General features: G+C 37.6%; 1 protein-coding gene across 1 annotated transcript in view; it reads right to left on the bottom strand.

The window, feature by feature from the left end:
- The window catches only part of LOC131955534 (QRFP-like peptide receptor), a 44058-nt gene extending 28239 nt beyond the window's left edge, over positions 1 to 15819 (bottom strand). Inside the window, exons 1-2 of the mRNA XM_059319692.1 lie at positions 15663 to 15819; positions 7827 to 8046 (exon numbers count right to left, since the gene is read on the bottom strand). Of these exons, the coding sequence (XP_059175675.1) occupies positions 7827 to 8046; positions 15663 to 15755 (313 nt within the window). The 5' untranslated portion in view covers positions 15756 to 15819. The remainder of the gene's footprint in view (positions 1 to 7826; positions 8047 to 15662) is intronic.
- Between the last annotated feature and the right edge of the window lie 10371 nt (positions 15820 to 26190).

Below are 26190 nucleotides of genomic sequence, written 5' to 3'. Positions count from 1 at the left end.
GGATACCGTTACCATTCGTACCGTGCATCATATCAATAGTAGCCTAACTTTTGTTTGCATGTAGTTGGGGGAAAGGTTAAAATAATTTCTATAAAATTTTAACGCGAGATTTGCTAATCAATGACATTGCTCTATCTTCATCAACTAAAGGGAACCACTGACTTTATACTATATTGCTAAAATAACAAAAATAATACAATAACACTGACAGCGAACATAAACTGAAATAACAACAGCATCGTGTTATTTATAGAGATAAAAGCGGTTATTGCGACACACTTTTGAGTAATTGTTATACTAAATCTATAATAATAAATATAAATACATTATTTATGATCTCGTGAATGTGTATGCTTTAAATAATGCAAGTATCAATTAGCAGCGAGATACAAAATACGAAAGCCATTTTTACTGTTATGTTTTTATTATCTACAGCTTCCAAAACATCCCAAAAAAAAGCAACACAAAAAAAAACAGAATTATATTGTATCTTGTTTGCAACATGTATCTGTGGAAGAGGTATCAATATTTGAATGTACGGAAAAAAAACATTCATTGTTGTTATAGCATTAAAGCAGGCATTCGCATGATTGCGTAACGTTACATGATAAAACGGCAGACGTGTTGATTATTGGGGAAGAAGTGGGGTGTGGTGGCTTGCGACAGTCTTAAAAGACGATGTTTCCAGATATAAACAAAAAACCGCGACAAAAAACAATAGAGGATGAAACAAATTTATATTATCAAGCCGTGTCTAAGATATTGTCTGTGGAATATAGCTGAGCACGATCTGACAATTTAAAACTTCCAAAAAGAACTTCATACAAAATATATCTTCTATATAATGTCAAAAAGAAAGAGAGAAGTTAGCAAACGTTGGGAATATCTAAAAAATTGTTTTGTAGTTGTGTGACATTTTATAAAATTGTGCAACAGCTGCATGAAATCCGAGTTAAAATCTATTACGCGAGAAAAATAACATGTTTTGTAATTTTTTGCAAGAAAAATAACATGTTTTGTAATTTTTTGCAAGAAAAATAACATATTTTGTAATGCAGGCCAGTACAAAAGTCTACCATATCTTGAATGCAAGGTGTAAGACAATTAGCTCCAAGAGGAAAACATCACACGTGTTATAAAATATTTTGTCATGTGAAACACTAGTACTTGTATAAAGGAGAACAGAGTGCTGCACGAATAAGCAGAAGAACGCAAATTTGGATAGTAGACGTTTTCCAATTTTTAATTAGATAGAAATGAATTATTAAAAGTAAACGCATTTTTTTCTGCAAAAAGAATCGCTATACTTTTGTAATAAAATAATTTTAAAAAATGCTTTTATTAAAATTATTCAACAGAGTAATTCATTTGGAATATCGCCTGAATTGGAACTTTTTTTTCTGGTTTGAGCTTCATGCGGTTAAAAAAAAATGAGCAAAAAAAAATAATTGAAAAACAAAAACAAAAACACACAAAAAAAAACAACTTTTTTTTTACTTTGTCAGTTGAGCTCGACAGTTTCAGCGCCAATGTGAGAAATACTAGAATTTTTTTTCTGTTGGTTTCTGTTTATAAACATTTTAACAGCAAGCTACTCGTCTACGTGATGATGACGAAAATATAAACATAAAATTTGTACTCAAAGTTAAACCGCTAAGGACCAACCACCCCCACCTAAAACAGAGACGTCAGATATATCGCTACACTATAAAGGCACTTAAATTGTAAGACTTGATTAAAATGTCGATAGTATCTGAGTGCCTGTTCTGACTGTTCATTATCCTTGTGTCAGTTCACATATTCGTTACAAACACACATACGTTAGCATTTAAACTTATAAAACGACAAGCCATATGACATGTTATTTAGCTATTATTAGAAATGATAAAACAATATAGGGTACTCGTAAAACGCGTTCCATTATCCATCATATAATAGCGTATATCATTCCAATTCTTATGAGAGCGATCGAAGTGGATTATTTATTGCATTACAGGCCAATACAGCTACATTTATTATATGCACAATGCTGTATGCATAATATCGTTACTTAACAATTATTCCTTGGCACATCATAAATGATACATTAGTGACCTTGATAGAAAGCCTTACGGAGGTAAGTAAAAATATGTTTAGAAAGTATTCCGTAAAAGTAAAGTATAATTTCAACCTCAGAGGTTTACGAGTTCGAATCTCGATCAGGACACGGGTATACAGAACGTCCTTACGTCCATCCAGGTCTCATGTACACCTGTTCACTTCGGGAAAGTAAATGCGGCTGGGCATAGTGGTGACCACACCATCCCTTCCTATGCTGAGGTCAATAAATGAACCCTTCTTCATCAGGAATTTAACCTTTGGATCTATAGTTCTAAAAGGGGATCTTTAGTTTTCTTTAATCCTTTTAAGGTTAAAATAAGGACAAGTCCAAAGGGATTGCACTCATATCCCCGGGGTTAAGGAATTCATAACGTAAATCTCGCACAAAGGAGGCGGGCCTTTCCATCTCGGTCGGTCATGCCGAGAAAACTCCATTTTGCTCATCACGTGATAACGATCGTATAGCCTCTCTCCCAAATGTTTATGGCTCCCTGAGTTGTACGTCGTCTCTTATCACGTGTAATCACAGGAAACAATCTCTAAGTGATTGATTCGGAAAGTTTAGTGTAATACAGTTCAACTTTTTTGAATTTTTCACATTCTTTTTCTACCTGGCAATAAAAATGTATAGGGATGGCAAGGTAAAGCGGTGAGCACTAGACTACTAACCCGAAAGTCTTAAGTTCGAATCCGGGTTTAGTCAGTAGATCGTCACCCAGGTTTTGATGGATACCTAACTCACCTTAGGGAAAGGCAGATGGGCATAGTGCTGACCACACTATCCCTTCATATGCCGAGGGCACAGAGACAATTGAACTCGACTTGAACTGGACCGTCAAGTTCGAAAAGTGAACATTAATTAATGAAAATGTTTGTTTATGTGACGTAGAACTACGGTGTGTTCAGCATTATGCTTGAAGGTATTTATTGACACATATTTGAATCGTATGACTATATGAGCAAGATGGGGTAAGGAAACTCACAGACATATTACGATGCCTAGATGTTTTAAAGTACCATTATATATATATATATATATATATATATATATATATATATATATATATATATATATATATATATAATTATATATATATATATATATATATATATATATATATATATATATATATATATATATATATATATATATATACAGAGAGGGAGAGGGGGGGAGAGAGAGAGAGGGTCTAAATGGAATCTGTAACGGTCCCTGTCTAAAGCTTCTAGACTTAACTGACCACAGGTGACATAAAGTTGCCCCCCCCCCCTCCACCCCCACATCTCCAGAAACCAAACCACGTCTGGGTAATGATGATAGACGACGCTAATGTCCCAATCAGATTCGGGCTAACTCGACGGAAATGGCCGTTTGCTTTGATGAGAATTATGTTTTTTGATACATTGACGGCAGACCGTTTTTTGATGCTTATTTTTTTAAAAGTAATTATTGATGCTAAGAGTCTTAGCCCTAACCAGTAGCGTGACAGGGCGAATGCGGTAGTTGAAACAGCGTTTTGTGGGGTTACACCGAATTTTAAAAATCGTAAAACATATTACAAAAACAATGTTTTATCCAGTAAAAATAATGAAATAGCAGAGGTAAAGGTTGGCACCAAGCTATAATGTAAAATGCAATATTGTTGTTTATATCGTGTGTATGTGTGTTTGGGGGGGGGAGGAGGGAAATGGGGTGGTGCTTAACAATCTCAGTTACCGCACCCAGTTTTACAAGGTCCTAGAGACGCCATAGGCTCTAATCATAACACGGAATTTAATTAATGTTTTATACCATATAATTAAACAAAAACAATCAGTGATTACCTTAATGTAATTGAAACAAAAAAAAACGTAAAGACCTGTCTACAGAATTTTAAAACACAATTTAAATAGCATTAACAGCTGTTGTGGAGAGACAGTTTGAACGATTGCATAACTTAAGAAAGACGTTTCATGTCTAATTACGCGAAACAAATAGAATCAAGGTTTTCCCATAAAAACAGAGGCGTCCATAACTCAACCATAATTTTTTACTGGCCAGTTTTCTCATGAATCGTTTAAAGATGGGAGATAACTCATACAGAGCATATGCACTACAACCCTGTCAATATCCCCTGATACATTACTGCACGAATCCGCGGCCCAAGAAAACCAAGGTTTACCCATAATCCGTGTCTGAATTAATAAACGAGCCTTAACGGCGCCATTAGATAAACACGATTCTCTTGAGAGGGAAATCCCGATGATTGTAAATAATAGGGAATTACCGAAACATCCCCTGGAAAATATTGTTGGATTTTTTTTATTATCATGGTGCTATGACCTTGTGGTCAGCGAGGCGGAAGTTGTGCTTGACCGATGCATGAATAAATAAGGTATCCCATTGATGCTGGACATTTACTCTGTGATTCCCCAGACATTTTGTCTGTAAGATTATGCTAGCAATTGATGGTAATAGTCAAGAGGTTTATACAGGGGATTGAGATGTTGTGTATTTTTAGGTCAGGGATATTGGTTGGTTTATTTTCTAGGTAGCGGAGGATTCTTTAAATATATGTATAACAAAAATCATATAGAATCATGAATATCATTCATTTATTGTGTAACTTTGATTTTTTTTCGTAACCTAAAATTAATAATCGCCGTCTTTTTACGACGAAAACTGTATCAACACGAAGCAACACAGCAACAGCTACATGAATCTTTTAAACGTTTGTGTTTACAGCACGTTTATGCTTTTGTCATATTGTTGTGTACCTTAGTTACTGCTGTACAACAATCAGAAACATAACTGTAACAACTCTTCCAAGCATTATTGATCTGGATATTACCGAAAATATATTATTTAAGTGATGTATTGAAAACACACGCACGCGCACACATACATACACATACATCTCTCTCTATATATATATATATACATATATGTTTATGTATATGAGTGATTCAATGGTGCATATAGGTTTATATGGATATTTTGAGTCACTTAATCGCAATCGATCTAAATGTGATTGGCCAAATCTATTAATAGAGTTGCAAGCCTGATGGACTGCTGCTGACCGTAACAGTGAATTACGACTATTGAGTTGTGTGGATTACTGTCATGACTTATCAGATCAGTCCCGCGGACCAATTTCATCGTCTGCTGATTCTGTTCTGGCTCTGTAGGATGGATGGGGGTGGGGTGGTGGTCTGAGGGACTTGAGAATGATAGGGATAAAATTAAAAGAATAAAATATTGATGGATTTAGCGAAGGAAACCGCAAGACGAGTTATCCATGCGTGAGATACAGATCTGCAGGGGGAGAGAATGTATTTGGAAAATAAATTTAAATAAAGCCCAGCAATAAGAGACGTTCTCACGTCATCGCTCTGTCATCTAGTTTTTCTTATTGCTTCATAGCAGGTAAAGTGGGGCTACGGTGTCGGTTGCTTATTCTGTTTTCCGTGAGGCTAGGGTGTCGACTTGTTATTACATATCTGTTATGAGTTGTGATTTTTAAAATCGGACAATAAGGATATATGCCCATAATTCAATAAACGATAGTGTTTTTTTTGGTGTTGCTATATGGCATTCACACATAAAACGGATGGGGGTGGGTGTCGTGTATAAATAATGTCAAGACGTAAGAAAGACATGAAATCTGAGTTCACCCACGGTTTACCCCATGGGACAGTGAACTTGAAAGCTGGTTAAAGCTACCTAAATTACATTTTTCCTACATTTTTCTCTAAATAAAATCATCGTATGAGAGAGTAAAGATGAGGGTAAGAACATTTTCGGATTGAGTCCAGTGAACAGAGTTTAATAACTTAAACTGGATATTAATGTAAAACGCAATATTTTAATTTGATATTGTTAATTTAAAGGAGAGAAATACTTATATGAAAACGTTAAGAGTCAAGCTGGTCGACTAAGGGTCACTGGTTTAATTGAAACACTGCCAGCACTTAGTCTACATGTGATGACATTTAGTTTGATATCTGTCTTCAATAAACTGCTTCCTTTGTTTAGAAAAAACAGAAAAACACGGTACTATATTTCTTCTTCTTCGTTCTTAGTTTTAGTGTTGGACGGGTTTCCCTCCAACACAATTAAGTATACGTGTCAACTGGTTTTGCGCCTTTAGGCCGTTGTGTCCGATTGATTTCAGTCTGGTTTTCGTTTTGGGTAGCCTTTGTCCAACCAAGAACAACCAAGAACTATAAGGCAGCAGTTGTTTGATTTTGGAATTGTCTCTCCTAGAAGAGTTGCTATCCTCAGGTTTCAAGCCTTATCTGCCCGAGGGTTCGAACTCGAGACTTTTCGATTTAGCAACTATTAGCTTTACCGACTCGACTACGCCGACCCCACAACTAGAACAAATTGTGTGATTTGTTTTGATAGTTCTATTCTATAGGTCTAGACTAAATTGTTTGATTTGTTTTGATGCCTAGAAAAAACATGGTACTATATTTTATAACTGGAACAAATGGGTCTATCTTATCTGTCTAGACCGAAAACTATGATCTGTTTTGATGATGTTGTGACATATTTTTAGGAGCTGCGTGTTTAAGTTAGACGTGTCTGAAATAAATGTCAGCAATTACGTTATCAGTCGAGCGATTGTTGAGCCAGTAAACAGAAAACTCTATCTCTTCAACGCCTAAAGTCATCGCTCCTGTAACTACTGGTTTTAAAGTCTTGAAAATAAATCTCCAGATCTTAATAATTTTATATTATAACTTTGATTTTCAGTCGTTTTCGTTCGTGTGTGGTTCTCAAGTTAAACGTTGTTCACAGCAGCGTTCGGATAGAAAAAAACGTATTCATATCTACATTGCAAGTAATAAAAGGCAGTTTCTCTTAAGACCCGAAGGTCCATATCAAAGTAGTAGTTGAATTCTTGTCTCATATTAATAGATGTATTCACCACTTTCTTCTAGCGAGGCAATGTGTATGAAAAATGTCAATGGACATTGCTCCATATCATAGTACAACGCTGTTGAGTTACCGATAGAGCTAACATAATCTTTGACTAACGTTTAGATAATGATCATTTCCTCTAAAAAATATATATATATTATACTCAACCCTAATCCTCCATGTCTCATAGAGTCGAAAAATTTATATCTATAATTATGCTTCCGAGTTCTTAATATAATTATGATGATACAGTGCGTAATATTCTTATAAGAATTTGCGGAGGCTATGATAATATCTTGTAGAGCTACTCAGATATAAAGTTCAGGTTACATAGTATAAGATCTATATTGGCACTGAGGGAGTCCAAAAGAAAGAAAGAATATGAGTGGAGAAAGAGATTTAGAGGAGTGATTTAACGTTCCAAAAAGCCGGATTTTCTAGCCCGGATCATGAATCATGATAAAATGGCTGATCAGCATTTGCTGAAGCTTCGTGAAATAAAAAGGCGTTTTGAAGATAATGATGATGATAATAATGATGATTATACTCGAACATATCAGGCTCTATTGAGACAGTAGCATGATCCATACTCACACATCACACATACTCACACAACACACATACTCACACATCACACATACTCACACATCACACATACTCACACATCACACATACTCACACATCACACATACACATCACACATAAGCACACATCACACATACACATCACACATACTCACACATCACACATACTCACACATCACACATACTTACACATCACACATACTCACACATCACACATACACATCACACATACTCACACATGACGTTGCCGATGAGCCAGATCTCCTCGTAGAAGAACTCCAACAGCGAGGACGGCTGGCAGATGATGAGCACCAACAGATCAGCCACGGAGAGGTTCATGAGGCACAGGTTGGTGGCGGTCTTCATCTCACGGACACACAGCACCACTATGATGACCAGCAGGTTGCCCAGAACACCGACCAGGAACACGAGGATGTTGGCGAATATCACCCAGACCTGTCATAGGATAGATTATGTTGGTGTACGTACAGACATACAATTATCGTTATATATATATATATATATATATATATATATATATATATATATATATATATATATATATATATACATTTTTATACATAAGTAGTCTATTTATATTTTTATGATTTATGTATATATATATATATATATATATATATATATAAATAAAAAATATATATGTATATATATATATATATATATATATATATATATATATATATATATATATATATATATGCATGCTCATACTAATTCACATTTTTTACCTTACCACTATGCACTCAATATTAGATTTCATGCCCCCTTTCTCCATACTGTATTCTCGAATATAAACCAGACCATGTCCACGCTTCCCATTCCAGCCTATTACACATACATTCTGAGACATACCAAACCCAATGTTACAAGCCCTCACTCAGCAATCTCACATCACACGTCCCACACAACCACACCCACACCAATCTTCCTCCGCCATCTTACACATATAACTCCACACCACGCTACCTAATATTGACAACCTCACCCAAATTTACATACGCACACCAAACGCCATATCCACACCCCACACTCTGAGATTACTCACCCTAGTACACACACACCCACACACAACCCCACGTTCCCCAATCCTATAATAGATAGAAATTTACGGGTCGGACGTTCCTCAATGTAAATTATTGCCTTACACGTGTCGGCACGCTCTTACGTGACATCACTACTCACGTTTAGTTGGGCGGGCGATATTCACGCTATTTAGGGCTACATTTGTAGCAATGACAAGCTACATTGGTAGCACTGTCAAGCTACATTTGTAGCAATGTCAGGCTACATTTGTAGCAATGTCAGGCTACATTTGTTGTAATTTCAGGCTATATTTGTAGCAATGTCAGGCTACATTTGTAGCAATGTCAAGCTACATTTGTAGCAATGTCAAGCTACATTTGTAGCAATGTCAGGCTACATTTGTAGCAATTCAGGCTATAGTTTTAGCAATATCAGGCTATATATCGCAGCGTTATTGTAAGATACATTCGCAAAAGCCTGTAAGCTTTTTGAAACTAATCAGACAGTAATATGACGCTTCATTTTGTACCACTATTTTAAGCCACATTTAGTTCCAGAGATTTGGGACTATAGTAAACCTTGCTTTTTTGGTGAGCATTTTTGAGCGCTACAATTTGAGTCGCTATTTTAGGCTATACTTCAAGCCGCTATTTAAGGCCATATTTTTAGGACACATTTTAAGCTGCTATTTTAGGCTAAATTTAAGGCTGTAACGGGTACTCAGTATATCTAGCCAGTTTCAGCTCCCTTTTTTTCGGTCAGTGTATACCATTCGTTGCTGCATTTTTGCCTGCTAAATCAGGTTACTTTTGCCACCCCCAGCCATTTTTGCCTGCTAAATCAGGCTACTTTTGCCACCCCCCAGCCATTTTTGCCTGCTAAATCAGGCTACTTTTGCCACCCCCCAGCCATTTTTGCCTGCTAAATCAGGCTATTTTTGCCACCCCCAGCCATTTTTGCCTGCTAAATCAGGCTACTTTTGCCACCCCCAGCCATTTTTGCCTTCTAAATCAGGCTATTTTTGCCACCCCCAGCCATTTTTGCCTTCTAAATCAGGCTACTTTTGCCACCCCCAGCCATTTTTGCCTGCTAAATCAGGCTATTTTTGCCACCCCCCCCAGCCATTTTTGCCTGCCAAATCAGGCTACTTTTGCCACCCCCAGCTATTTTTGCCTGCCAAATCAGGCTACTTTTGCCACCCCCAGCCATTTTTGCCTGCCAAATCAGGCTACTTTTGCCACCCCCAGCCATTTTTGCCTGCCAAATCAGGCTACTTTTGCCACCCCCAGCCATTTTTGCCTGCCAAATCAGGCTACTTTTGACCCCCCCCCCCTCTGCCATTTTCGTCACATCGGTTTACGTAGATAAGAGCAAATTACTCTTTCACCCTGAATTGGTTTCAATTCCACAGCCAGATAAGCACTTCCGTTTCTCTTGGTTTTGTTGCCAGATAAGCACTTCCGTTTCTGGATTTCATTTCCTGTCCGATGTCTTCCTATTCAACCTTTGACCTCTATTGGATTTGTTTCCTGGGGTTCGCGCGAATGGCATATATGTAAAATTTAAAGCAATTTCCACGCTGTTGCATTGTGGGACATACATTGCACTTCCGGCAAGAGAAAATAAGTACAATTTTTTGAATGAAATGACACATATAGTGCAGATTAGCTAATTAAAAAGTAATTAGTATACAATCTTAATTAGTTAATTGACAAGTAATTATTATACAATCTTTAGATGGTGAGAGATATTCAAGTTTTATGTCGGTGAGTACTCCAAAAAATAAAAATAAAAACTGCTGTCTTGTAGTTTGTTCTTGGGTTGACAAACGCGATGGAAGCGAATCCAAAAAGAAAAGCAGGCTAAAGTAGAAGTCAATGGACCATGCGGCCCATATTATGCTGGCACGTACAACTTAATGGTGTTGGATGAAATCCTCTTCGATACGAAGAAGAGATAGATGTTGAGATGTATGACATTTGAAATGTTTCACGTATTGTAAAAAAAACAACAAGTTTACATTTTGAATTGAATGCTTTGTTTCTGTAAGACTTATGACTATATCCGTTCAACTCATAAGTTGTCAATCACTCTCAATGCTCAATGCTCTGTTTTTATTAGGACCATAGAGGGTTCTACGTTGGCTTCAGTTAAACGATGAGGAGGCGTGGCCTTGCGGTAGAGCGCTGGACTACTAACCAGGAAGTCTCGAGTTTAAATCCGGGTTCGAGCCAGTAGAATCTACTGGAGTCCACCCAGCTCGAAGGGAAAGTAATAAAGGCTGTATTCCAGATGTAATAATATTGTAATTGTTCAGTATTTATTTGGACGACTACATTTTGTTTAAACAACGATTTCTATTTATTTATTTTTATACCCTATGCATATCGGTTGTGTTCATTTTTTAAAAGTTTCCACGCTTTGCTAAACGGGAAATTATGTTCGCCTCAACACATTAATACCCTACACTTTAACGAGAAATCCCGGATTTCATGTTTGCCTCCACACATTAATACCCTACACTTTAAAATACAAAAGGGGGGCGGGGACGGTGGTCCAATCTGTGAGATGGTGGGTGAAGTGAAGAAAAAAAGGGGCACACAACCCATACAAATCTGACCCCGAGACAGAGGGTCCCTGTACGTGTCTGGAACTGCCATTTAATACCCAGACGATCTAAGTATATTGAATGACCCCCCCCCCCCCTGACCCCCACCGCCTATAACATAGATCCCTATTTCCTTCACAAGAGCAGTGTGTTTTTAAACTGTGAGGCGTGTACGCGTGTATGCGAAGGATTCAACAATCCGAATCTAAACACGAAAAGTGAAATATTTTTTTTAATATATTTTTTTTGTTTCTTTTGTAACAGTCATATTTGCTTAGTTCTTTTTTGCACATTCACTTTTAAGTTACGGCCCCAATGGCATAAAACAGGAGGAAAATTTATAGCCTCGCCTGCTTTTGGTTCACTGTAGGGGGATGCAGGCGCAGTCTCTTCTTTAACCTCTACAATGCTAACATGATCAGGAAGTGGACCACGTGGTCCGATTGCGCCACTTGGGTCCCATGGCAACATAATTTTTAACTTTGATACCCAAAGAAACCATGTCTGAGCAGCACGTACCGACAGCCGTGTCAATATAATCATTCAGTTTCTCACCACTGTGGGTCCATCAGTAAACTTCATAGATTAGGCTCTTTTACAGTTTCCCAGATACAACTACTTCACAGCTACAGACTCCATGATAAACTTTGGGTCCATCAGTAAACCTCATGGAGTTGGTTCTCTGATAGTTTCCCAGATACAACTACTTTACAGCTACAGACTCCATGATAAACTGTGGGTCCTTCAGTAAACTTTCATAGTTTAGGGTCTTTTACAGTTTCCCAGATACAACTACTTCACAGCTACAGATTACATGATAAACTGTGGGTCCTTCAGTAAACTTTCATAGTTTAGGGTCTTTTACAGTTTCCCAGATACAACTACTTCACAGCTACAGATTCCATGATAAACTGTGGGTCCATCATTAAACTTCATAGATTTGGCTCTCTGACAGTTTCCCAGATACAACTACTTCACAGCTCCAGACTCCATGATAAATCGCAGTACACCTTAACACAACCTTCTTAAAGCTAAACCACCAATCAATTTATATCTGAGGGATTCACACTGAGCTATTGCGCAAAGACCACGGGTAGCAACGTTCTCTGTATACAACTCTATTGTGCCCTCTGGAAATCCAAATCTCTTCTGCACAACAGATGTCAGCTCTCTGATTCTACACCCATTTACATTGTGTGTACGAGTTGCAAGAATGATAATTTCAGTACACGAACCTCTACACACTTTCTCAAGGTCACGAGTAAAAAATTCGTACAAATCAGCTTTAAAAATTCCATATGAACCAAACTTTTAATGTTTCGATATTTGGGAAGCCATGATTAATGACTTTAGTAAAACGTAGAACTAGAGAAAAATTAAATGGACATGAGCTAGTGCTTGAAGCTGCTCTTCAGCATATGTATATATTAAACAAATAAAGATTAATATTGTTTTGAGTTACTTTTAGTAAGAAGATTTTTTTTAAAAATAATATAAGTATGCATTATTTCTTTTAATACAAATATATCATGTAATTATATTATTATATTTGTTTCTATTTAGTAAGAAATAGTTTTGTTATAAGAAATCTTTTTCTTTCCGTTTAGTAAAACTTGATTTCGAAATATTAATAATGCATTATTTCCCTTTAGTGAGAAAAATCATACGATTGTCTTGTCGTGTGTCCAGACAAATGAAATGACATGAGCTTGTGCGTTATACCAATTCGTCCAGGAAGGACAAATCCAATTAAGGACATTGTCCTTCTGACTAGGACTGATGTTAATTCTTGTTGAAGGCAAAGGTCAAGGAGACTGCAGTAGGCGGCTTGTGTGGATTTTCATGATGCGATTAGACGATGGCAGAGTTTGGTTTTTATCTCAAAGGCAAACAGTATTTCTTTAAGATATTTTTCTCCCCCGATGTTGGGGGGAGGGAGGGGGGGGGGCAACTTGAAAATATCGGGGGGTGGGGAGTACGGACACAGGTAAGAGTATATATTGTCTATATAATTATATTTTTCTTTTTTTGCTAAAGAGGGTGAGGTAGGGGACATGCTGGAGGGGGGGGGGGATACTTATAAAAACTAAAAAAAAAAAACACTTTAAAAACATTAAAAGCCAAGATTAAATTCATCATCGGACCTACTGGGTAAATGTAGAGTAACCAATTGCTGTAACTATACCCATCCGATTTTATATTCCTTCACTGTCAGGTACCCATTAGAGCTGAATCGACTCCGGATAGACCTAACGAAAGTTCGGGAACCAAAGTCTAGGTAGGTAATCATGCGCAAAAGATACACCCAGATTTAGTGTTAAAGAGTGTTTTTTAAAAGTTAAGAAGTCTACACGAATCAACATTACGAATTAATAGACAATACTACACACTTAACAGTTGTTTATAAAGGCTGTTGTTAAATCATTACAATTCTGGACACAATCCATTGAAATTTTAATAATGATTTGAAGAAGTTGGTTAAAATATTTCACCATTGTCCCGATATGTACAGTGCAAAGTAGTAGATCTAACCCACAGAATCTTGTAACTACGTCACTTAGGTGGACTCAGGGCATGCAATTGACTTAATTTTAAGCAGTTTACTAAAATAGTATGTAAGCGTTTACAGATATATTTTTTTCAAGTTACAATAATGTTTTTTATATGATATAATAAAAAAGACCTTGGAATACATTTGAACCAATAGCTCTAGATAAATATTTATCCGATCTGTTAAACAACCCATCTTATAACTATCGACTTATTTCAAGCATTTCACTAAAATATTATGTAAACGTTTACAAATTATTTGTTTCGATTTACGATGTATTCTTTAATATGATATGAGAAAAAAAGACCTAGGAATAGATTTGAATAACTAGCTCTAGATAAATATTTATCCGGTCCGTTAACCCGCCCCTCATAACACTATCATTCGGGTAATGAACACTAATCGAAGCCGGGTCGTGAAGTTTATCATCGATACTCATCGATAACTCGATGAGCGTACAGCGAACACTAATTATGTTACGGGCGACCGCGCTTCGTTTGGGCTCATCAATTGATCGGGAGGGTGAGGGAGTGAAAGTGAAAGAGAATAACGGAGTGTGTGTGAGTGCGTGTGTGTGTATGTGTGTGTGTGCACGGGTGTGCGTAAGTATGTATGTGTGTGTGTGTGTGTGTGTGTGCTAAAGTTAAAGTGAGTGTATCAGACAATATTTATTAGAAAGTCGATTTTGGAATTAAAATGCGACATAGTCAAAGTTAGAGTTTGTGTGTGTGTGTTCGTTTATGTGTGTGCGTGTATGCGTGTTGGCGTGTGTGAGTGTGTGTGTGTCTGTGCGTGTGTGTGTGTGTGTGTGACACTATATACATATGTTCAAAACACGATTCAATTTAATCGCGACCTATTCTAATCGAGAGTGGCAGTGTGTGTGTAAATGTGTGTGAGTGTGTGTGTGTGTGTGTGTGTGCTTGTGTGTATGCGTGCATCTGTAAAAGTGAAAGTGAGTGCTTCAGACAATTCAGGAATATAAAATGCGACATAGTCTAAGTGAGATTGCAAGTATGTATGTGTGAGTGAGTGTGAGTGTGTGTGTAATTGTCTGTGTGTGTACATGTGTGTGTACTTGTGTGTGTATGTGTGGGCATGTGTATGTGTGTGTGCACGTGTGTGTCTAAATCTAGGTCCAATTCTTTTTTTGAGTGACACCAATCGAGAGAGTAAATAAAAATAGGCTGGACAAACCCCTTTTAAAAGCCGAATACCTAATGAGATTAACTCTAGTAATTAAAATACTACATCCGTATTTTTTAAAGATTATTAAAAGAAAATGAAATGAAAAACAATCTGACGTTTCGTTAAACTTAAATCGTTGAATATTATCGCATCTAACGATGTAATTACATTTTTATAAAAGGCTACTTATATAATCACCCAAAGCATTTTTTCCCCAATTGCTTGAAATTATTTTTCTAGCCATGTATGCCCTTAGGAATCCTCAATACATCGTTTTTCTTTAATGCTGTACAAATGATTGATGAACAATTTTAAAGGAAAAACAAAATTGTCTTCACAGCTGTTGTACGCGTCAGGTCCATTTAAATGTAGGCCTATTCGCTAATATTCCTTTTCTTTTGCTTTTCGTTAAGCGTACTTTATTATTGGTATATATATATATATATATATATATATATATATATATATATATATATATATATATATATATATATATATATATATATATATATATATATATATATATACTGTTCGTAATTTGTTTTTCCTTATGAATTGAATGCAAAATACTCTTGTGAACTGAACATACCGATCGCATGACTATAGTCGTAAAGTGATTAATATAATTTACTCTCATATATAAGCACACTATGTATAAATCAGAAAAAAGAAATGACTCACCGTGATGTACATGGGGACGATGATGTCCGTAGCGTTGGTCATGTTGCTGTCGCTATTGTCGATGTTGGCGTTGATCATGTCTCTGAAAGCCATGTCGAAGCTGGAGCTGTTGCCTAGTCCAACGCCCGGCTCGTACTGAAGTCCCACCGACAGGGGCTCGATGGCGCCGAGTTCCCCCATGTTTCCCCCTCCCTCCCACACCTCCCACACCCACGAGTCGCCCCACGGAGCTGGTGCCAAGCGAGGTGTGGCGTCACTAGGGCGAGAGACGAGCGGCCTGGTGGGTGGTGGGGCTGACACGACGAACGGCTGGGGTTTTAATTAAGATGAGGGGTATTGATATTTACAAGGAGTTGTGGGGGTTGGGTTGACGTTTAAGAAAGTGATAGTTGTCACTTTAGATCCAAAAATAAGTAGGTTTAATCACTGTTATATTATATCCATGAAAAGGTGGGTGTTGTCACTTTTACTTTAAATCCAAAAATTTATAGTGTCACATTTGATTTGGAATAGGTAGGTGGTTTAGCTCTTTAGATCTTGAAGGCGAGGTTGTAGTCAATCTACAACAATTGGTGTTAACACTGTCACAGTAGGTGGTGAAAGCAAGGACGTCGTTCTTGCCACATTAGGTTTAAAAACATTTGGCGTCACATTAGGTGGTGAAGGCTAGGGCGATGTTGTTGTCAAATCAGATCTAAAAAGTGGGTGTTATCACGCTGAAAATAGATCCAATCAGAAATGATGTGATTGCTGTCGAAGAAGACGAGATGGGTTGACGGACGTCACTATTACATTAGTGCCCAGAAAATATAGGAAGCGCTACACTTACTTCGATCCATCTACCATTTATATAAACTATTGCGAAATATTTTGCTTTAAAGATATCACAGGCAAAATTGTTTTAAAACAAACTGGTTATATCCAATAGTAACTCCTACAACAAGATTACTGTTAGCGAATGTGTTGTGATGTTGTAGTCAGATTGGGTTGTTGATGCTGTTGATACAGTTTGCAGAATTAACCCATGATAATCACTGTAGTAATGCTGATGCTAAGCCTCATGCCCATGGTCTTTAAAATTCCGATTTGTGACGGTAATTACATTTAATCAGCTGAAAACAAAATTAAAAAATAAATTAAATATAAAGCATTTTATGTTATACGTTTACAGCTAGGGAAAAGAAATTTACACATTAAATTAAACTTCACTAGTATGCGCATTTCATATGTTTAATCAAAGCATTAAAAATATTATACATATTTTATCTACATATATAAAATATGAAAACATGAATAATATAATTAAATACAAAACAAAAAATAAATTACTCTATGTGTTATCAAGTATTGGAACGAATTAGCTCAAATTTCAATTTGTGTTTCCTTGTTTAAAAAACAAAATACATAAAAGTGGAAGCGTTCGTAACCTTAGGTCTATCGGAGACCACATAATCAATAACACCGTACTACCAACACTGTGGCATTCTATGTTGTGCTACAACCGCGTTAGTGTCTTTTTTACTACGTATCATAATAAAATATACATATAGATGGGGGTTGTTCAGAGAGTTTTAGTGCTCGGATTATTTCCCTTGCTAGTATTATTTCCCCATGCTGAAATTATTTCCCCTGTTCGGCGTGTGATAGAAATATAGACAGCGAAATTTCTGAATGCTGGTCTAAACTTGAACAGTATATATATTTTAGTGTGATGAATACGGACATATGCACCGTTTTTAACTTAAATTAGTGGGAAGGTGGGTTTAAGTGGCATCGCAGTACGATCATAGTGAGGTAATAGTCTGATAATGGACACCAGCGAGAAAAGTCTCAAAGGTATTTGAGAGGTGTATAAATTCATTAAAAAATCATGCACATCGTATTTACAATTAATATGGTTATAAAATCCTGCCTGTCTGGTTTTTTTCGGACTTTACTAAAGATTGGATGTATTTGATGTTTATAATATTTTCGGTAACTAAATAAAAATTAAAAAAAAAGCAAAAACAATTTGGTTTCCACGTGTAATGGCGACATAAACATGGCATCCTGCTATTGGATAGGCTGCCATAGATTTTATTGTACACATTGTAAGCTAAAAATAGAAAACTAGGTAATGGGGTTTTAAATTTGCATTGTCATTTAAAAACTTGATCTGCAAAGTTTTGTAAACAAATAGTTATCGATCACTAAGTTACTGTACAGCCAATCAATATTTGTCTTACGAAAGTGAAACATCCGGTTATAACTTAGGCTTGATGAAAATAAATAGAAATGTAGCCTTAAACTCAACAAACTATTTTCAAGTTCTCTGGATTTGCAACTTTTATAGCATTTATTCTAAGAATATAAAATTTCTAAATTAATTTTAGGCTTAAGTTTTTATTTTTTATTTTTTTTTACGGTCTAAATCTAAAAAAACACGTTTTTATTCCATGACAACAACATTATGGAAGGAATCTCGTCAACTCGCTCGCCTCCATTCGCATTAAGACAGTATCTTTACTTTTGAGATTATTTAATGAAACATTATGCTATGTTACTTCGCTTATTTTAAGTTAGTATTTTAGCCATTGTTAACACAATAACTGAATTTGTTTTTCATTTATTATCTGTTATTAGTGTTTATCAATAAAACATTTTACAAAAAAAAAAATAAAAAAAATAAAACGGTTCTTTCATGAGTCCACATGTTCCTTGACTGAATAATCGAGTCAATTTCTGTGTACTTTACCGTTATGGTGAACAGCAAGTGGGATGGGGGGAGGGGGGGGGGTTCGTTTATTCCTGGACCGGTCCACTCTGGCACGCCATTTTGGTGGACAAATTCAGATTTGTAGAAATTAGGACGCCTGGAACTAGGTCAGGAAGAGCCGTTGACTTCTGGGTAATTCTAGCGGATGTGGGAGTTTAAAGATGGTTCTGTGGTGCTAATGGTGTGTGGGGAAGAGTGGGAGGTGTGTGGGGGTGAGGTGGGGGGGGGGTGAGGAAAGTATCAGCAGGAATAGAGTGATGGCAATTATTTTGTTTTATAAATACTGCACTTTGCAGTTCACTTTAGGGCAACGTAATTTTGCTCTTGGGTTTTTTTAGAAATACGACATTCCGTTTCCGAGAGTGTAGAATTAGAGAATTTTGTGTTATGTAAACAATACGTGGTTTTACAGTACCATACCTTATCTAAAACATATCTTACTCTTGTTGTAGTTACAGGAGAAAAACATATCACCATCAACTGCATATAACCTTCTTTCTTTGGTATAATAAAATTTTTTCAGTTGCGATATTTCCTTATTATAGAACTTCTTGACCCACTGTCTCCTTTAACTGAATATCTTAACCCCTCATTGAACCGTACTGCCCACTCCCTCTCGGTATCTTATAACCCCTTTTTGTATAATTGAACAACCACCTACTCATGTCACCGTCCCACCCCCTCGCTCGAATAACTGAACAAATAACCCATGATTCTACCTTACTAATCCCTCTCTCATATAACTGAACCCAACCCGTCATTTATCTTCTTCTTCGTTCTTAATTTTAGTGTTGGAAGGGATGCCCTCCAACACAATTAAGTATACGTGTCAACTGGTTGTTCGCCATTGAGGCCGTTGACTCCGATTTCAGCCTGCTTTTCTTTTTTGGATTTGCTTCTATAGCCTTTGTCCAACCAATAACAAACCACAAAGCAGCAGTTGTTTATAACTGAACCCAACCAGTCATGTTAAGTTACCACCCTTTCCCTCGTATGACTGAACGACCCAACCCTCCATGTTACCATACTCCCCCTCACTCTTACAATTGAACAACAAAACCCCTCATTCAACCTTACAAACCCCTCCCTCACATAACTGAACCCAAACCCTCATGTTAAGTTACCACCCCTTCCCTCGTATAACTAACAATCCAACCCTCCATGTTACCATAATACCCACTACCTCACACCACTACCCCTTTGACCCATTCCCTCCAATAACATAATGACACTCTGTCCACTGCACTCAAACGACCCACTCCCACCAATAAAATAATGCCCTAAAAGTGTTACACTCTCCCTCTATCTCCCCCCCCCCTCTCATCTTTCTCTCTCTCTCTCTCTCTCTCTGATGACTAAATGCCCCACATCTAGTGTCTTAAACCCACGATCCATATCTTCCTTTAAAGCAGTGACCTCTTTCTTTCAGCCGAATGACCTCCTTGCTTCCATAAACCAAATGTCAATCACTAAACCAATGTAGCCAACAAAACCCTCAACAAGCCTTATGTATATTTGCTCTCGGAAATTCTCAACATTTTATGGATGGTCGCGACCGGTACAAAAATCACACTCAAGAAATTCCAATATCTCAAATGTCGCAGAATGCAAGGCTTCAGTAGATTAGTACCAAATTAGTTCCACCCCACCTCCCCAACCCCCACTCCACAAACACACCAACATGCCACTGTATCAAGAGTAATTATGTGTAACTTCTTTATTACATCAATATCATTTACCGACAAACACTCTTATAGATATAAGTGCGAGTGGACTAAACTGACCACTAGTGAATTTTCCTAATGGATATTTTATTTCAGGTGAAATAAAGGTGAAATATGGATATCAGACGGATCCGGAAAAAAAGAATCCATTCCAAGAAAATGTCCTTTCATCTCGAATATTTTGTTACATTTTTAATCTAATGAGGTTTAACAAAGTATGATATTTCTTGTTTCTTTGGTGGTGGTGGCTATTTCAAGGAGCCTAAAGTTTGACATTATTTTAATTAATCCGCCCTCACACTTTCTTTCTGTCTACCCTCTTTACCCCTCTACTCTTACCATCTCTGACTCATCTCCCTCTTAGCCCTCCCTCAAATTCTCTCTAGGTCACACCCACTCATGTACGCCTTTCTCTCTCTCTCTCTCTCTCTCTCTCTCTCTCTCTTTCTCTCTCCATCTCTATACGTTATCACCTCATGCCATAGAAAATTTAGGAAATTTCTTCCATTCAAGGAAGTACCGATATTTATGAAGTATCGTTATCAAGGAAGTGTGAATATCAAAGAGGTATCGACGTATAAAGGAAATAGCGATATAAAGGAAGTACCAATATCAAGGACGTACTGATAATAAGGAAGTACCAATTTCGTTGAAGTATCTACACCAGAAAGTACCGATATCAGGGAAGTAGGCCCCTACCAATATTAAGGACGTACCCATTTCGTTGAAGTATCGAAACCAGAAAGTACCTATATCGAAGAAGTATCAATATCAAGGAAGTACCGATATAGAGGAAAATACGCTGTGAAAAAAGGGGTGGTGGAGGAAGGCGGACGGCAATTCCGACGAATGTGATGTCCAGTCCACAAAAATCCAATCGCATGACGTCACCACAGGCTTCGTGTCAACTTGACCCGCCTAGGGATCTTTTGAGTCTTCATCGAAACTTGAATGGGTTTTCGGGTCATTTTTACATACAGGCAGTGTAGCTGTATGTAGACTCTGTAATAGTGTATCCAAACATATATGCGCATTGAGACATTACTGGTGCAATTATAGATCTAGGCTTCTTTAGTTACCAGTAGTGTGGCTATAGATCTAGTACATTTAGTCTACTTTCAGCACTGATAAAATTACGTTTACATTTTTTTCCTTGTTCAAACCGCGATCTAACTTGTCGAACAGATCATGTACATAATTCAAATTTAAATGTTGATTCAAGAGGTCGTTAACTTAATTCCTCAGACATTTAATTACACTTGTAAAAAGATTCCTAAAAATCCGATCAATGGGTTTTAATTTTTTGGCAATTAATTTCATATTACAACTAGCGTTAATTCGGTCTAATGAGTGATAGTTCACTTTTATTTCATCAGGGGAATGAACTCCGTTGTTTTTTAACACGTTTTTATTAACTCAGCTTCGCGTGGATGTGTTTGTTGTTAAAATTGACATCGAAAATTAGCCCACTTCTGATTGCTCTATAGATCTGAAATTTGGCATGCAGGTTACTTTCGCCTAACAATTTCAGATGCAATCATAAAAACTAGCAATTAGAGACCGTAATTAGCTTAATTTAATTACGCCCAAAGGACCATAAAATTGAGGACATGATTTCTAAAGATACCGACAAGACTGGAGGCTTGTTGACACAGTTACTTCGGCCCCAATCGATGTGAGCGCGCTGGCCGTGATCGTATAGTGGTTAGTACTTCGCGTTGTGGCCGCGACAACCCAGGTTCGAATCCTGGTCGCTCAAGATTTTTTTAGTCCGTGTATTTATAAACACTTAGTCAATTCATACTTAATCAAGTCATTAGATAAAGTAGAAAATAAACTATATAAAAAACTTTTTTAAAAACCACGTTTTTCATGTGTAGCAACGGACTAAAAAGGAGAAAATAAAATACTTAAAAAAAACTTTTTAAAAAACCACGTTTTTCTTGTGGACTAAAAAGTAGAAAATAACTATTTACATACATTTGATGACAAAAAACGTGGGTCGGGCAGATGGGTCGGGAAATTTGATGGTGAACGTACCCACGTTTTTTGTCATCAAATGTATGTAAATAGTTATTTTCTACTTTTTAGTCCACAAGAAAAACGTGGTTTTTTAAAAAGTTTTTTTTAAGTATTTTATTTTAAGCGTGACTTTACTTGATTGATAACTATTTAAAGTTGTGGATAAATTTATTTTAAGCAGTCTCTTAACTTAACTTTGTAAGAAAGTTAAGAAAAGAAAGAAAAAAATAACAATGTAATAAATTAAATTTTAAATGAAACACATTGACACTACATCTATCTACAGTCTGTAGAGCACATTTAATATCCAAGTGTCCGAGGAAAATCTAAAAAAATAAATAAAATAAAAACTTCAATATAGGGGATTGTATATTATGTTGCTACTGCGAAGAGCATTTTTATAGTAGTGCTGTGTATAATACTTTAGCATAACCAATGTTTCTATAGTGCAATATATGCTCCTAAAGTGCACGCTACCATAGTGCATAATATGCTCCTATGATGCGGTTGAAGTAACTATGGGAAAGAATATAAGATGCTAAAACGGATTTTGTTCAAAATATAAGTCTTTTTCTTCACGTAAATAAACCTATTTAATATTGTGAAACTGTTAACGTAATTGTAATGTTTTAATAAGTTATCCTTTTAGACATAACAGTCAATTGGGTAGATGCAGGGGCGTAGCGAGGGGGGGGGGCGGGGGGTGCGGATCGCACCGGGTGACACCATTTAGGGGGGTGACACCAAGGCAAAAAATAGAAAAATATATAGAAAAAAACTCGAGGGGGGGGGGGGTGCAAATCGAAAGTTTGAGGGGGGGTGCAAATCGAAAACTCAAGGGGGGGTGCAAATCGAAAGTTTGAGGGGGGGTGCAAATCGAAAACTCGAGGGGGGGGGTGCAAATCGAAAATTTGAAAGTTTGTCCCTGGGAAGGGTCTCTATGCCTCTGAGGGGGTGACACCATTAAGTGCCGCACCGGGTGACACCCGACCTCGCTACGCCACTGGGTAGATGAAGTAGTTAATCTGTTTCTGTGACCATTGCATATGAAGGGATAGCGTTGTCAGTAGTATTTTCAGCCACTTTTACTTTCCCTAATGTTAATCAGATATCCATCAAGTATTATTGCCATTGATCTCCCAAAGATCTGAACTCCAAACATACAGGTAAGCAATAGAGCGCTCTACTCTCCAGCCACATCATCCCGTGTGTCTTATTAACAATCCATAAAATCAATATAATACTTCTACCTATTGAGTTCACCGAAGCCAGTTTTGTTGTAAGTATCGAGACGACAAACATGCGTTTACCATCTCAAAAACCTTGCTTCTCGAACTAGTTGAAACACTTACCTACAAACAAGTTTAACAAGTGTATGACGTTTCGCTAATTAACCGTTTCAATCTAATTAGACGACTAATGTAAACATAAATATTTTTTCTAATTTCTGTCGATTGGCCACGCCACTCCTCCACGCCGCACTAATTAAAGTATTCAACTAACACGCTCACCTGTAAATTAAAAACTTAATTAACTGATCCCGCCACGTTACCCAATTTTCCGCATCGCTGATCAGGTGTTTTGTTTTTTCAACATCATGACATCAAACGTTCGAGAGTATTTCAAAAAACAAACTCTTGCTGCACCGGCTTGTTAAGATGGCAAATGATTTGTTGATACTAGCGCCTTATACACAGTCAGATCCCCCCTCCCCTCTTCCTTTTTACAAGCTTTTATATAATTTACTTGACGACCTCCTTTTTTCATTCCATGGTCAACTTTCAAATTGTATTTGCGTCAAATGAAACGTTCAGTAACATTTACAATGCTCCATCCTTCACTCCCCCACCCACCTGTTCAACCCTTCCCCATCCACCGACTCGTTCAACCCTTTCCCCATCCACCGACCTGTTCAAAGCTTCCCACTCAACCCACCTGTTCAATCCTTCGTCATCCACCCACCTGTACAAACCTTTAACCTACACCCAACCTACTCACCTTCAACTCTGCCCACCTGTTTGGACCGTCCCCATACACTCAGTGGCGAAGCAAGGGGGAGGGTTGGGGGGTGCGGACCGCACCGGGTGACACCATTTAGGGGGTGACACCAAGGCAAAAAATAGCAAAATATATATAGAAAAATGATAATTCCACTTAATTAAGTGATTAATTCGAGTGTTAAAAAGTCTTTTAAGAGCAAAATATGACAAATCCCGACAAGGGTGGAGTGGGGGTGCAAATTGAAAGTTTGAGGAGAAGGATGCAAATCGAAAATTGAAAGTTTGTCCCCGGGCGCCGGGAAGGGTCGCTACGCCTCTGGGGGGTAACACCATTAAGTGCCGCACCGGGTTACACCCGCCCTCGCTACGCCACTGCATACACTCAACCTACACAAACCTTCCCCATCAACCCACCTATTCTAACCTTCTCACTCCCACCCCTCTCCATATAACCCAACCTACCATTCTCCCCCAACCCCAAACACGTTCAATCCTCCCAATCCCCTCGCCCCCGTCGACCCTCCCTCGAGTTGTAACTTATTAAACTAATTAACCAGCACGTGAGGCTCACGAAGATGAGCAGTGCAGGCGGCAGACGTTTGCCCCTCAGGCACGTGCGAATTTCACCCTCCACTACATTTTTTATGACGACACAGCTCTCAATTCCAGACCTGGTCTTGTCAATGTTCACGGGGCCTGTACTTTACTGTGTCGTTTTTTTTTTTACAAAGACCCACGTCAACTATTTAAATAATTAAGCATCGGCTAGATTCTCATCATATAACAGTTTTTTTTAGATTAAGCTTAAAGACGTATCACATTAATAGTGCTACAATAGTGCTAAATCGTAATACTCTTGACTTGTTTAAACCCCTGATAAAATAATGTACGAAAATAAACTTTCAAAAGTTCGGCTGACAGTGACCACCAGTCTTTCTTCCAGACTTTTTTCTCTGGAATGGGGGGGGGGGGGGGTGGGGAGACTAGATATTTTCGGGGGGGGGGGAGACTGTTAAAATTATATTTTCTATGTAAGTTCCATTTCGTTCAGGAAGGGGGCGGTAGACTTTTTTAACACACATCAAGACATTCTCTAGGATGTCGTGGCCTAGCAGTAAACCGCTAGGCTGCTAACCCGATTGTCTCGAGTTCGAATCCGGGTTTAAATCAGTGGAACTCGCGTAAAGAAAAGTAAAAAAAGGCTGGGCAAAGTGCTGGGCAAAGTGCTGACCACATTATCCCTTCATTACCGAGGTCAAGAAACAAGAACTCTATTTCATCTGCCCAATGGATCGCTAGGTCTAAAGAGGAATCTTAAGACATCATCTACTTTAAAAGTTTTCCTGTTATTTATTCCCTCAGAAAATATTGATTTAGTGGGTTTGTTAGTTGAATCTCACATCTAAGAGCTTGAAGCACTGCTCATTTTCCAACCATCAAATGGTGTATTTAAGGCTTATTATTTCTGTAGGCTTAATGAAGGACATTCATTATGGCTTTGTAGAGTGATCTACTACTAGCATTCACTAGCTGTATGTAGTATTAGTCAGCTACATCTGGCTTAAGCTAGTCACATCTAGTACAGTGATTCTTAACCAACTGTAGGTACCCAACCCCACCAGTTTTACATAAGCATTCACCGAACCCTTCTTAATAATACTATCGTCCGCACTAACTAAATCGGATCGTGAATTATGAATCGGGTGTGTGTCTTGACCTCCGCCTAATCCCTGAGACTGACTCACCGAACACTGGGGTTCGATTGAACACAGGTTTAGAACCACTGATCTAAATAAAAATAAGCTGGTGGAAATTCCTGTAGTGTCATACCGTTGCATATAGGGATTAGTTTTTTCCATGTATGAACCGGTCGCTGTACTTAGCTTGCATACACCTTGTGCAGCAATAAAACGATACAGGTGTCGTCGCGCCAGATGGGAGTGTACGTCACGTGCGATCAAAGGTAACAGGTGTTGTTTTAAGTTCAGACAGCTCGACCCCCCCCCACCCCCCTCCCCCACCCCACA

This window comes from Physella acuta, unplaced genomic scaffold, assembly GCF_028476545.2.
Source record: "Physella acuta isolate Inbredline_101_S28 unplaced genomic scaffold, ASM2847654v3 ptg001075l, whole genome shotgun sequence".
Classification (NCBI taxonomy): Eukaryota; Metazoa; Mollusca; class Gastropoda; family Physidae; genus Physella; species Physella acuta.
The sequence above is the reverse complement of the archived record's forward strand: the minus strand, read 5'-3'. Positions and strand labels throughout refer to the sequence as shown.